The following is a 13688-nucleotide window of genomic DNA, read 5'->3' as shown; positions in this document are numbered from 1 at the left end:
TTAACTTAACCTTGTTTTCTTTTTTTCATTTTTCTTTGTTCTTGTGTATTCACTGGACAAAGAGAGAAGGGGAATATAGTTACGGTGTTATGCCAAAAACTTCACATGAGTATAAGCCCTCTTTCCTTTTCCTTACTTTTTGTTGAATGAAAATTTTGAGAAAGCAAAAGTAAACGATCGTGATGATTGTGGCTGTACGATCGTGACTGCGTGATCATGGCTGCTATTTGAGAAAGCAAAAGTAATCATGGCTACTAGTTACTGATGGGCTGTGAGCAATCGTATAGCATGCTCGTGGCTCTCCAATCGTGGCTTCACGATGTTGGTAAGTTGTAAGCGATCATGGCCGTTACTGACATAAATCGTTGGATTGTTACTAGTTGTTGGACGGTTTTTTCATTGAGGAGCCTCCCCAATCACAAAAGGATCATCGTCCCACCTTTCATTTGTCATAGAAAAAAAGTTTTCTCCAACTCTAAGAAATTTCTTTTGTCTTTCTCGGCTCAAATTCTATTTTCTTTAGTTTTTTCTCTACATATTTAATTTTGTTTACCGAGCAAAGAAGTGTCTATCGAGTGTTGGGATTTCGGTGTGGTTCCAGTGCAGTTCATGCCGATGAAATTAGAGGTTGTTTTATCCTTGGAACGACGGGGCACGTGAAATATGTTTCCACATTCAAACAAAGGCACGAAATGTTTTGAAGAAAGCGAGATCCGCGACTCAACCTGTAATTAACTTGGTTTTGTTTTGCAGGTTTTTTCATACAAGGTGTAGCTCCAACGAAGTACAACACTTTCATATATTTGGATCAATGCTGCTCCTCGAATCAATAATTTCCTATACTTCTTAATGGTGTTGGAGAATTGTCGTTGATATAAGAATAAAAAGGAAAAAGAAAAATAAATTATAAGGATATGAATTAAGAAGCAATTATTTGATTAAATGGAATAGAATAGGGGATGTAGTACATTTTGATTATAGAATGCAACATATTGCCTGTGCTCAATGAAAGATCCATAAATAACACCAAAGGAGGTTTGCTTAATGCCTCAATCCTTCCACTAGCATAGTCTCTTCTGCATTTGCTTCTTCCCGACCCATTGCCCCATTACTAAATAAAAATTCTTATTTTTTATAACAAATTAAACATGACTAATATTCACCTTCAAACCCCCAGATGATGATGTGGCATAGTACATATTAACAACAATTCAATTCAACCATTGTCCTCGTAAGCGAAATGGTACGCTCCATCCTTTGTCGCAACCCTACTTTTTAGTTTTTACCATGCAATATGCATCAGTGCTAATGCTGACATCCTTTTCCTTAAACATCTCAAAAGTGGATCTCATGTGCATTTCTCCCTCCAGAAAACACAAAAGTGAAAACTTTAGCTTTACTTATTATGGAGGGTAACGCGTGGAAGTGAGTCAGCATGTCACAATATTTCATACACATAGATGCAGACGCACTTTCCTTGGATCTCTATTTTCAGCTACTCAATTAAAAAAAAAAACCCTTTCCTCGAACATCATAAACCACCCATATTAGTCCACATCCCTCTGTTTAATTCAATCTTCCTATTTGATGCTAAATATTTAGACGACTGATGCCAGTTATTAAAGCAATTCTCATATGCAGAAGAATATATATAAAGTTAGAATCTTATCAACTCGGCTAAATTTAAAATTTTAAACATATATACAAAACACCTTAAATAAGGGGGTGAAAACGGTGAACAGTGAAGCTGTTTCATACAAAAGAACATTGGACTCCCGAGTCTGAGGACGTAGATACACAAGGCCCAAACTAAATATTGACACTGACGACATAGATACACATACCTTACAATCCTAACCTGTTATTTCCAAAAACCTTTTTCTGTAACCCCCAATCCCATGAAGGGTACTAAAAACCTATGGAGGCTAACAGAAGGGAGACAGAAAGTACCCACGCTGCTCACGGTTACAGCACTTCCAAATGCTAATAAAAATTATGGATAATGCGACAACTACAAGCCTAACTACCGAAACGTATGAAAGGATTGAAGGTGGCAGCGCCGTCACTAATCTTCTTTTGCCTGTTAAGAAGTCGATCTTTGAGCTATAGCTAGCCACTGACTTCGCACTCACTTCATGGGAAGCTTTACTACTACTCACGCCCGACTCTGCATTAGGTGTCATCTGGGACTGTTTCACAACGTCAACCGTGGCAGCAGCCACAGCACCACCAGCACTGGCACAATTGCCACCAGTAGTCTTGCTTTCTGCAGCTTTTTTCACCTGCGTGACATGTCAATAGCCGTTCATAATTCTACAGTCTGATCTACTATAGGTTCTATATTAACATTTCACTTGATGAGCCACTTTACCTTGCTTGAGATTGATGGTTGGTCATTATCCCACGATCCACCACTCTCACTATACACATTGCTAGAGCATGAGGATGGCGCTACAAGTTTGCTTTGCAGTCGTAGTCTTCTAGGGGCAGTCCCCTGAAATGTAGAAAACTCATTCGGCTGTTGCAGACTTCTTGGCCGGCGACTGATTCTCTGAATTCCAGTTCCAGCATCCATACTTTCAACTGCAGACGACTGATTGTATGACTCCTGAAGGCTACCTGATATATTATAAAATTGACCTGCCAAAAACATTTAATATGCAAGATAATTTTAACAAGATGTGTCATGAGGTCGTTAACATTATTGTGAGAAGAGAGAGGCAGCAGCACCTTGTTCTGGTGGTGCAGTTCCGACATGATCAACAATAGGAGTCTTCCTGTCAATATCCTCCAGACAAATGGAGCTTTCAAAGTCTGGCATAACCTGCTTCCACACAAGGAATTCGTAAGTACAACGAAACTAATTCAAAGAAGAAACAGAAACCATCGAGTAAAAGTGTAAGATTGTCTTATAAAATGAAGAGGCCAGAAGAAGGGTCCCACAAACCATTGGTTTGACATTGTCAGCCTCCACTTTGCCGAAAAATCCATTGTCCAAGCTATCCAGTGTATTATTTGGAAACTCGCTAAGAGACATGAGTTCTTGCTGGTCTTCGAGCGGAAAATCATCTAAATTATAAACAAACGAGTCTAGCATCTGATAGATAAAATCTGACTCCTCTGTCCCACTAGGTAACTGCTCTGCATTACCATTAGCTTCGTAGTTCAAGTAATTGCTATCAGAATAGTATATGCCTGATGATCCTAGCTCAGCTTGCAGCTGCGAATGCAATGGGGAATATAGTTTACTATCAAGTGGTTTGTTCTCTGAACCACAGAATTTCCTCTCTTCATCCGGATGAGGATCCATCTGCAACGAGAAGTAGATGTAGATGCAAATTAGATGATGCACAATTTCTTATAGTAAAAAGGATAAAAGGAAAAGAAAGCTTCTCACTTCTGCATTATATGAATCAAAACCATGAATGTCAGCTGAACCATCAGTATGTTCTACAGTTTCAGATAGCACGCCATCAGAACTTTCGGCCTGCCTTTGCAATGATGGAGAAACTAAAGGAAGTATTGGCTCTGAATGGGAATCTCCAGGTCCAGGAGAGGATTCAGCTGTAGTTGGGGATGAGATAGCAGCTTCAGCTTCATCGCCATTGGACCCTTCTATACTCTCATCCTGTTTCTTAAATAGGCGACAGAGAACGAAAGCACTCTGGAACCGACAACCAAAACAGTATCTCAATTAGAATTGAAACAAAGACAGTGAATTCAAGAAATAGACTTCACCTGAAAACTGAACACCTAGAATTGAAAAGTCGAGAGGGCATAGGAAAAAAAATAGTCTCCCAGAACAAAACCAAAGAGGGTATTCGAAGTCAACTATCAAGTTAGGAACTAGATACTATATCCAAATATTTCTCACTTGGGATTTTCAACATAAATATAAGATGGTGCAGAGAGTAAGTTGGAAGAAAATCATAATGTTGTGGTAGAGAGAAGTCCAAACAGTATTAAGTAGCATTTGAGAAGCCCTTGAACTGAACTAAAAGAAGTCATCCATCACAATTATGAATGTAAGAAAGAGAAATAATTTCCAAGCAATTGCGTGTGGATCGTAATCATGAATTCAGCGTAGTAGCAAAAAGAAGAAATAAGAAGAAAAGCAGACCTGGCCAGGGTTAGTGCCATCGAGTTCTTTAAGAGTGGTACGATACTCATGGACTACCCAATTGGTTCTCTTTCCCTTAGGAGCACGACCTTTGTAGAATACCAATGTCTTCTTCATTCCAATCAATTTAGTGCCAGACTTGATTTTTCGATCCTTACCCGTTGCCTTCCAATAGCCAGCAACGGTAGCCCTCTTCAAGCGGTGGCCGTTGGGATACTTCCTGTCCTGTGGGCAAAAGAAAAACCACTCCGGATCCTTGGTCTTTATTATGGATAGATCTGCAGGTAACAAAAGAGGATGAGTGATTAGGTAGAGCAAATGATGGATTGGATTGGATTGGATTGGATTGGATTGAAGAAACAAAGGAATAAAATGAAACGAGATTGGATATGTTTGTAAAGAGAGAAGAAATAAGGAGAGGGAGGGTATAGAAAGCGTTACCAGGAAGATCCCAGGGCTCCCATTTACAGACATCGACTTCGCGTATAACGCTGACATCTTCGTGATTTCCATTGATCTTAGAGCGGAGGTAGTAGTCGATGAGCTCCTCGTCGGTGGGTCTAAATCGGAAGCCCAAAGGGAGGGAATTGAGGGTTAAGACAGCCATAGAAGGAGAGAAAAAGAAAGAAAAAAAGAAGAGGTTGTATTGGGGGGGGGGGGGGGCAAAGAAGATAAAGAAAGAAGGAAGAAAAGGAGAAGCCCAAGAAGTAATCGGGGCTCCGGCCGGAGAGATTCTTTCGCTTTTATTAAAGAGTCAAAAACTGAGAGCTGAAAGATAGAAAAGAGAAGAGAGTAGTGCGATTTACTTTTCAGAGAAAATGAAGAAAACTGTAAAAAGAAAAGAAAAGAGGCAACTTTAATTTTTAATACTAATATAATATCTTTTCTTTTTTCTTTTTTCTTTTTTTGCGATTACCAAAATGAAAAAACGCGTTTGTTAATTGTTTTATGTCGCGCGGGCATTGGCATTTCTACCCCTGACTCCTCCACCAAAATAACAACTTTGCCATTTGTTTTTTACGCGGAAGTGCAATGTCGCTGGCGGACAAATCAAAGTTTGACACGTCATGTGAATGGAAAGTCATATTAGATTAATTAGGGATGCGTCATTGTCCAAAAGAAATTGCCACGAACCTTACTCCTCCTGCTTGTCCCCACGCCCCCATCCACATCCATCCACCCCCCTCTTTCCCCCATTTCTTTCTCTCTCTTTTTTCTCCCATCTTTGTCTTCCAAAACTAATGGTTGCTTTGGTAAAAAATCTAAAAACACATATTTCAAAACAACATATTGAATGAAAATGTACTTATATTTCTTGTTTAGTAAGAGAATTCAAATTTAAACTATTACAAATTAATTGTAATTATCGGTTAAATATTAGATGACAATCAAATAATAATAATTTGTTTGTGGGGAGGGTTTTATGTTAAAGAAAAATTGTAACATTATTATATAATATCATATAATGTATAGAATAAAAGGAACTTTTGTACCAGGGTTTAGAAGAAGTTAAAATTTGAGTTTAGAGTTTTTAATTATAATTTACCTATGTGGTTTTATAAAGATCTTATAAATACTCCTTATGGTAGAGACTATTCAGGACGATTTAACAATCCATAGAGACTATTTATGAAGTTATATCAAACCATATAAATTAAATTTTGACTTTAACCAAACTATAGAGATGCAATTTAGAATTTGATATAATTTATAATATGGGTCTTTGCAAAAATATAACAAAGCGGCAAAATATTTACACCGTATAGAACAATTTCCAAAAACGGAAAAAGTCAATAGAAAATACAAAAAATGTACCGTCAACAACGCGCGTAATATATTTGGTACACGATCGTTTAAATTTGGCTCCAAATCCAAACGATTTATTTTTTTCAATTCTATCGTTTAATTTGGTTGCACGATCGTTTAGATTTGGTTACACGATCGTTTAGATTTTGCTACACGATCGTTTAGATTTGGCGACATGATCGTTTATTTTTCTAAAATTCTTTGGTACATGATTGTTTAGATTTGTCTACTTCAATCTAAACAATTTTTTTCAAGATTCTTTATACACGATGTTTTAGATTTTGTTACCCTAATCTCAATGAGGAAAAGAAGAAATACGATAAAAAGAAATTGCAGAAAAAAAACAATAGAAAAAAAATCAGATTTGGTTACCCAAATCTAAACGACATAAAAAAAAATAAGAAAGACGATGAAAAGAAATTGCAACAGAAAAAAGAGGAAAAGAAGAAAGACGATAGAAAATAAGAAAGACGATGGAAAGAAATTGCAACAGAAAAAAGAGGAAAAGAAGAAAGACAATATAAAAAAATCACAGTAGAGAGGAGAAGAAAAACGAACGGGGTAAACCTGGAATATTTGAAAATGGCTAACGTTATGAGTTTTGTTATATGGGTCGTAATATTTTAATATGTTATATTTATGAAAAACTCCTCTTATAATAACTATATAATACATATTTTTAATTAAGAAAGGTTGAATTGAGTTTATAACCTGACATGTTATATTTTTAAATGTAACTTTATTTAATATAATTTGACGATTTAAAAATGTTGTTTTTAGAATTTATATTGTTTGGATCACAAAATCCAAAAACGGTTTTCAGAGACAAAATTGGAATTGTCTGTCAAACCCATATTCCGTCTCTTTGGTAGAAAATTTAGATTCAGTTTTATGTTTTCAGATTCACTAAATTGCAAATATGCATTTGGTAGATAAATCAAATTCATTTCTGAAAATTGTTTTCGAATTTTGTGATCCAAACAGAGCAAATTTTGAAAACAACTTTTTATATTTTCACTGAACCTAGAAATTGAATTTTACATTTTAAAAAGCAGAATTGTATTAAATACATATAGAAATATTTAGAAATACATTATGTCATGTTCTAAATTCACTTCACTTCTTTAATATAATATGTATTAAGTAATGTATTATAAATTGTATGATAATACAAAATAATATTTATATAAATATTTAGGTTAAATTACAAATTTAATCCCTATAATTTTAAAATGATAGAAACTAGTCTCTATGGTTTCAAAATGATAGAGTTTAGTCTCTGTTTATAATAAGAATTTAGTCCTTTTGGTTTAATAAAAAAATTATAGAAAATAATCTCGCTCATAGGAACTATTTATGAAAGTTGTCAAATCATAAGGACTATATATATAAGGAAACCATAAACTAAACTCTAACTTTCTTCAAACAATAGGGACTAAGATTGTAATTTAACCCATTTTTAAACATAAATTATATTTTTAAATAAATTAATAATAACTTATTGTCAACTAAATTTTATTGGATAAGTTAGACTAATTTTATGATTTATAAATATACTTTATGAAACATATTTAAACATTTTTTTAAAACTATAATCTAATTTTTTAATTTGTTACCAAACATATCTAAAAATATAAAATCTTTGTTTTTAATGGATCCATTATTTTCAAATTTATGTTTTCATATTGAAAATACGATGTGAGATAACCAGATAAATCTTTAGTTAAATCTAAAGTCAATGACTATCATAACAGCTAGAAGGATAGTAGAAAAGAATAACACAAGAATTTTGGTAACCCAGTTCGGCCAATATTGCCTACGTTGGGAGAGCTGTGCACGGCCCTGATGAGTAATATTATTAAGATTCACACTTAGTCAATACACATCAATACAACATATATCATTTGTTCAACTATATGACAAATTCACATGCTCATTAACTTCAGACTATAGGCTCCCCCTAAATGCATGAGTAAACTTTCTCAACAATGTTTGACTTCAAGCTCCCATTGAAAGCATGAGTGAATCTCTTCGACAATCCTGTCATCCTTTTTTGAAGTTTTTTGTAACCTCTTGAATCGCTATGGAGTTGTATGCTTTACTTCTCATGATAACTGTCATAAATCAACATATTGCCCCACATGTTAACAGATATATATTTTCACAAAGATATAAATGCAAGATTCTTAAAATAAAGGAGAATCTTTTTATCTTTTCAAAAAGCTAATTGTCTTATTTTAGAAAGATAATCTTATAATATCTTTTAAACAAAATCCCAACAAACTCCCCCTTTTGTCTAAAAGAGGAGATTTCTTTTCTGGTTCAAATTAACCGCTTCTTAGAACCATCCTATGGAACAGAGGACTAACGAAGATATAGCAGCACGACATATCAGCACCATCATCATTAGAACAACGCACACAATACTACTACTACTAACACCATAAACTTCTAATAATGGCTGACTCGTACATCATTTCATTCCAGTCAATTTTTAACCAACAAGATAAAAAAAAACTTCAAAACATCACTGTGAAACTGAACTAACTTGAATAAGTTCAACCATCATCAAACTTTGATAATCACAAAAGAAAAAAAAAACTAACAGCCCAACAATGGCTAAAGGTAAAAAACAAAAACAACAGTCTTTCTTCTGTCTCCTTCTGATGCAACCGCCCATCTCTATCTGTAGTCTTCCTCTACTCCCCCTTTGAATCAAAAAGAAATATCACTCACGACCATGCTCCCCCATACTAGTAGAAGGAACTGATGATTTTAGGTGACGAATGAGCGAATCAACCTCTAACCGTCGTTCAGATAGCAAATTGATGGAAGTAGAGAGAGCTCAAGACTCAACTGTAGGAGTATTCACGATCTTGGAGGCTAAGTCTCGATTAACAAAGAAACCTTCAGCGCTCTCATCCCAATCATCTATGACAAACATGCGAGGAGCTCGTGAAGGGTGCATGTCATGCTCTATTTAGACACATGACTACCTTGAAAGAGTTTATAACTCAGAGATAAGGTCTTCGACTTAGGTTCAAGGGCATCAGTCGGTGTTAAAACAGCAGTATCCAGATATAGTAATAAAGTAGAGAAGAAGCGTGGTAAAGCAATAGGTATTTTGACACCATATGTTTCCACTTGCCTTAGAAGCTGGTTATATATAAAGGAGCCTGTATCTATGGTGTCTTCATTACATATCTGATACAAAAATGTTCCCAAGGCAATAGAGACACTGGAAGCATGTGATGATGGGAACCAGTTTGCAATACCAATTTCATGAAGAATGGCATATTCGACACTTAGAGCAACCGTAGGAATCCCATTTACAGGCCAAGTAGATAGAGTCCCTCCAGACAATATTGATGCCAAAACTTCATTAAATGGGTTAGACGACGAACAAGCAGATTCAACATTATTATCCAGAACCTATTAATTACTGTAGGAGAAATCTTAAATTTTAAGCCCCGGATGTGAACCGTCTGGTAGTTAGGACTACTCGGGTCATTAAAATCATATGGAAAATTTACAATAAATTCCCTAAGCAGTTTAGGATAGAACGACTCAACGTTTGATATAGTCTTGAAAAGATATGCCTTCTCAATAAGACTCATGACACTTAAACAAGAATGATGTTTATCATAAACATTTACCTCATCTGCTATCCTTCGCTTCACAATATATTTCCATCGTTGAACATTTTCTTCAAGGTGAAACGAGATTCCATCAATTGAAACAGATGAAATGTTTAAGGAAACCTTCTTCCTTCCAGTTATCGTGGTGATGTTACCCCGATTTTGCTGAAACTTCTTCCTCTTTGTCCTAGTGACTCCCGGAGATTGTTGAGTCTCAGGTTGAAAACCATCACCAACAGCTGGTTCAACAGTATTGGTTGTACAGTGTTAACATGGTCAATATTTTCACCATCAATAGGAGTCCCAACAGAAGGAACATCAGTCCTTTCCACATTCTTAGTAAATTCATCAGTAGGATCAAGTACAAGTTCTGAAGTCGGATTAGAAGCAGTAACCTCAACCGAAACTGATGACCTAACAGGTGGTGCATGTCGTGATGAACCAAGTTCAGCATTTTACGCATGGTGAAGACCAAGTGTAGGAACAAACAAATCTTTAAAAGAGAACTTTCATGAGACCGAGTTGACATGACAGAATTTGTAGTAGCAACATTGGAGATGAAGCCTTTCTTCAATAGTTTAGCCAAAGGTACATCATCTTGCTCGTTCGAATTCATATTTGAAATATTATTCTCAGAGACACTAAGAGCAGTTTCAACTATTGTCGCAGCACTTTCAGCACCAACATCTTCATGATCAGGCACATGCGTACTTTCAGAAGATCGTTCCTGCGATTTTCAGACGAAAGTTAATATGTTTACCGTGGCGGAGTGCTTTTGAAATGACGGCCTTGTACTTTTACATTACACACGGTAGACTTGGCAACTAAAGCTTCACAAACCTCTTCCATTGATTTAGTCTGATAATTGCCTTTACGGGTGTTCAATATTGTTGACGTAGATTAGAAGAAAGAACAACAACCTCCACTAAAACAACAATCGTCAATTTAACCTGAAAATGAACGACCACAAGAAATGAAGGCTTAAAAGACTTTAAGTAATTTTCGCTCTGAAGCCGTAATGATCGTCATTAACTTCTATTATGGTGCTGACAGACTCATTTAACATAGGTCGTGATGATATCCTCCGCCTATTTAGATAAACAATAAGTTTAAATCTTGCACACTCCTAAACCTACGCGTAAATGCTCAAAAAAATTCACATCAAAGGGTTTAGTGAAAATATCTGCTAGTTGTAAATTCGAACGAATATGTTGTAAACTGATAATTTTATCTTCAATAAGCTTCCTAATAAAATGATGCCTGATATCAATATGTTTGGTTCGGCTGTGCTGAACCAGATTCTTGGAGATATCAATGGCACTCATATTATCACAATACAATGTCATAAGATTCTGTGGAATGCCATACTCTTTCACCATATTCTTCATCCATATAAGTTGAGTACATGCACTTCCAACCGCAATATATTCAGCCTCCATTGTAGAAAGAGATACGCAATTTTGTTTCTTATTGAACCATGATATGAGATTGTTTCCCATAAAGAAACATCCCCTCGAAGTACTTTTTTCGTCATCGAAAGAGCCAACCCAATTAGCATCACAATACCTGACTAGAATGGAATTTGTATCATAAGAGTATAGGATTCCAAAGTCGCTTGTTCCGTGAACATACTTTATTATCCTTTTGACTGCAGCTAAGTGCGACGCACGCGGATCAGATTGAAATCGAGCACATATTTGAGTGGCATATGCAATGTTAGGCTTCCAATCATAGAATCCCAATCATGCTCCTGTAAAGCTTGTGATCCACAGTTATACCATTTGTATCTTTGATAATTTTGACATGTGTTACAGCTGGAGTCCGTTTGTGTTGAGATTGTTCCATACCAAATTTTTTCACAATGTTCTTAGCATAGTTTTCTCGATTTATAATTATGCCCTTACTTCTTTGTTTAATTTGGAGACCCAGAAAACATGATAACTCTCCCACCATACTCATCTTAAATTCTGATTGCATAATATTAATTAACCCTTCCACCAATTCCTTGGGGAAACCTCCGAATATAATATCATCCACATAGATCTGTGCTACAATCAGATCATTTTCCGATTTATTAACGAATAACATCTTGTCAGCTCTACCTCTAGAGTATCCTTTGCAACCTAAATAAACAGTTAGACGTTCGTACCATGCTCTTGAAGCTTGTTTTAGCCCGTATAAAGCTTTATTGAGCTTATACACATGTTGAGGAAGCTTAGAATCGATAAATCCTTTAAGTTGCGCAACATAGACTTCTTTATTTAAATAACCATTCAAGAAGGCGCTCTTAACATCCATCTAATATAATTTAAATTTACGGATGCAAGATATACTAAGTAAAGGACTTATAGCCTCAAGTCGGGCAACAAGTGTAAACATTTCATCAAAATCAACTCCTTCAACCTGTTCGTATCCTTGAGCCACCAACCGTGCCTCATTCCTTGTTACATGATCTGCTTCATCTGTCTTATTTTTAAAGATCCACTTGGTTCTTAAAATATTTGCTCCTTCAAGTTTAGGCACCAAGGTCCACACATTGTTACACTTGAATTATAGTAACTCTTCTTGCATTGCATTTATCCAATATTCATCTTTAAGAGCAGCATTTACAAACGTGGGTTCAATAGCTGAAGTATAGAATAGATCAACAATCATTTTTGTATAATCTACTTTATCCTTCTTTCTGGTGGTGATTCCAACTGAGGGATCTTCAATAATAGAGCTTGATGGATGATTCTTCCTGATATGTGATGATGGAATAGGTTCAGTTTCTTCAACCGATGCTTCCTTAGGAATTGTTTTTTAGCTTAGGAATTCTTCCTGATAAAGTGTGAGGAATGTCAACAGGAGTAGTTTCAGGACCCATAGTTACTTTAGGTGCTAAATCATCATCATCATCAGTTCAATTGTAGGTATTTTCATAACCATTTACCACTACATTAATTGTTTCCATAACCATCCTAGTTTTATTGTTGAAAACTCTGTAGCTTATGCTATTTTGAGAATATCCAAAAAAAATCTCCTGTTCTGATTTAGCATCCCACTTTCTATGATATTCCCTATCCCTAAGAATATAGCAAGTACTTCCAAAAACATGGAAATATTTAACATTAGGCTTTCTTCCTTTCCATAACTCATATAGAGTAACAATGGTTCCAGATTAGGTTGTAATTCGGTTGTGAATATGACACATTGTGTTAACATCTTCAACCCAATGCTGCAACGACAAAGCTTTGGCATGAATCATAAATCGAGTCATTTCTTGTAATGTTCTATTTTCTCTCAACTACTCCGTTCTGGTGAGGAGTTGAAAGAGCTGAATATTCATGATGTATTTCTTCCATTTCATAGAAGTTATTCAGATCTTAATTTTCAAATTCCTTACCATGATCACTCCTAATTCCGACAATCTTCTTTCCTTTTTCACGTTACAAACTTAAACATAAACTAATACAAACCTTAGCAGTATCAAATTTACCTTTCAAGAATCGTACCCACGTGAAACGAGAAAAATCATACACAATTACAAACATATATTTCTTTCCTCCAAGGCTTTTAGTCTGCATTTGACCCATAAGATCCATATGTAGCAATTCTAGAACTCTGTTGGTGGAACACTCCTTCACGCTTTTGTGAGGTATTCTAGTTTGCTTTCCAATTTGATAGTCCCCACAGAACAATTTGCTTTTGGAGTCAATATCTGAAATACCTGTAACCCCCTCATTCTTTAAGGTTTTATCTATGCTCTTTAAGTTGGTATGTCCCAGCTTTCTGTGCCATAACCAAGTTTGATCCTCTTTAAGAGAGTGGCAAACATTTGAATTATTCGAGATCCAGTGGTAATAATTATCAATCTTTCCACAATCATTCATCAGAACTTGATTACTTCCATCCATAACCACACACTTGTCTTTACTAAAGTTTACAGTGTAACCTTGATCACATAACTGGCTTACACTGTTTGGATTTGCTTTTAGTCCTTCAACATATCTGACATCATTTAGAACCAGTAGATTGTTTTTTTTTAACGTTTCCTTTTGCTATAATTCTGCCTTTCACACCATCTTTAAAAGTAACAGGTCCTGAAGCACATTCTTTTAGTTCAGATAAGAAAAATATTTGTT

At 35.5% G+C, this 13688-nt stretch overlaps 2 protein-coding genes across 2 annotated transcripts; both read right to left on the bottom strand.

The window, feature by feature from the left end:
* Positions 1-1678: 1678 nt before the first annotated feature.
* LOC103501182 (NAC domain-containing protein 62) lies at positions 1679-5019 on the bottom strand. Its single transcript, XM_008464692.3, has 7 exons — positions 4562-5019; positions 4121-4398; positions 3398-3664; positions 2948-3310; positions 2731-2824; positions 2372-2640; positions 1679-2282 (listed from the first exon to the last, which is right to left on the bottom strand). The coding sequence occupies exons 1-7, from the start codon at positions 4725-4727 to the stop codon at positions 1926-1928; spliced, it is 1794 nt and encodes a 597-aa protein (XP_008462914.1). The 5' UTR covers positions 4728-5019; the 3' UTR covers positions 1679-1925.
* A 3883-nt stretch (positions 5020-8902) lies between these two features.
* LOC103501207 (uncharacterized) lies at positions 8903-11003 on the bottom strand. The gene is made up of 5 exons (XM_008464721.2): positions 10860-11003; positions 10083-10291; positions 9854-9978; positions 9460-9803; positions 8903-9358 (listed from the first exon to the last, which is right to left on the bottom strand). The coding sequence occupies exons 1-5, from the start codon at positions 11001-11003 to the stop codon at positions 8903-8905; spliced, it is 1278 nt and encodes a 425-aa protein (XP_008462943.2).
* Between the last annotated feature and the right edge of the window lie 2685 nt (positions 11004-13688).

This window comes from Cucumis melo, chromosome 7 (assembly GCF_025177605.1).
Source record: "Cucumis melo cultivar AY chromosome 7, USDA_Cmelo_AY_1.0, whole genome shotgun sequence".
NCBI lineage: Eukaryota > Viridiplantae > Streptophyta > Magnoliopsida > Cucurbitales > Cucurbitaceae > Cucumis > Cucumis melo.
The sequence above is the reverse complement of the archived record's forward strand: the minus strand, read 5'-3'. Positions and strand labels throughout refer to the sequence as shown.

Coding starts and splice junctions, on each gene's coding strand:
- LOC103501182 (XM_008464692.3), bottom strand. CDS start 4,727: ATGGCTGTCTTAACCCTCAATTCCCTCCCTTTGGGCTTCCGATTTAGA. Junction 3,311..3,397: donor TTGATTCATATAATGCAGAA/GTGAGAAGCTTT, acceptor TTCTCGTTGCAG/ATGGATCCTCATCCGGATGA. Junction 2,283..2,371: donor AACCATCAATCTCAAGCAAG/GTAAAGTGGCTC, acceptor CATGTCACGCAG/GTGAAAAAAGCTGCAGAAAG.
- LOC103501207 (XM_008464721.2), bottom strand. CDS start 11,003: ATGGAGGCTGAATATATTGCGGTTGGAAGTGCATGTACTCAACTTATA. Junction 9,979..10,082: donor AATTCTGTCATGTCAACTCG/GTCTCATGAAAG, acceptor ACCACCTGTTAG/GTCATCAGTTTCGGTTGAGG. Junction 9,359..9,459: donor AACTGCTTAGGGAATTTATT/GTAAATTTTCCA, acceptor AGTAATTAATAG/GTTCTGGATAATAATGTTGA.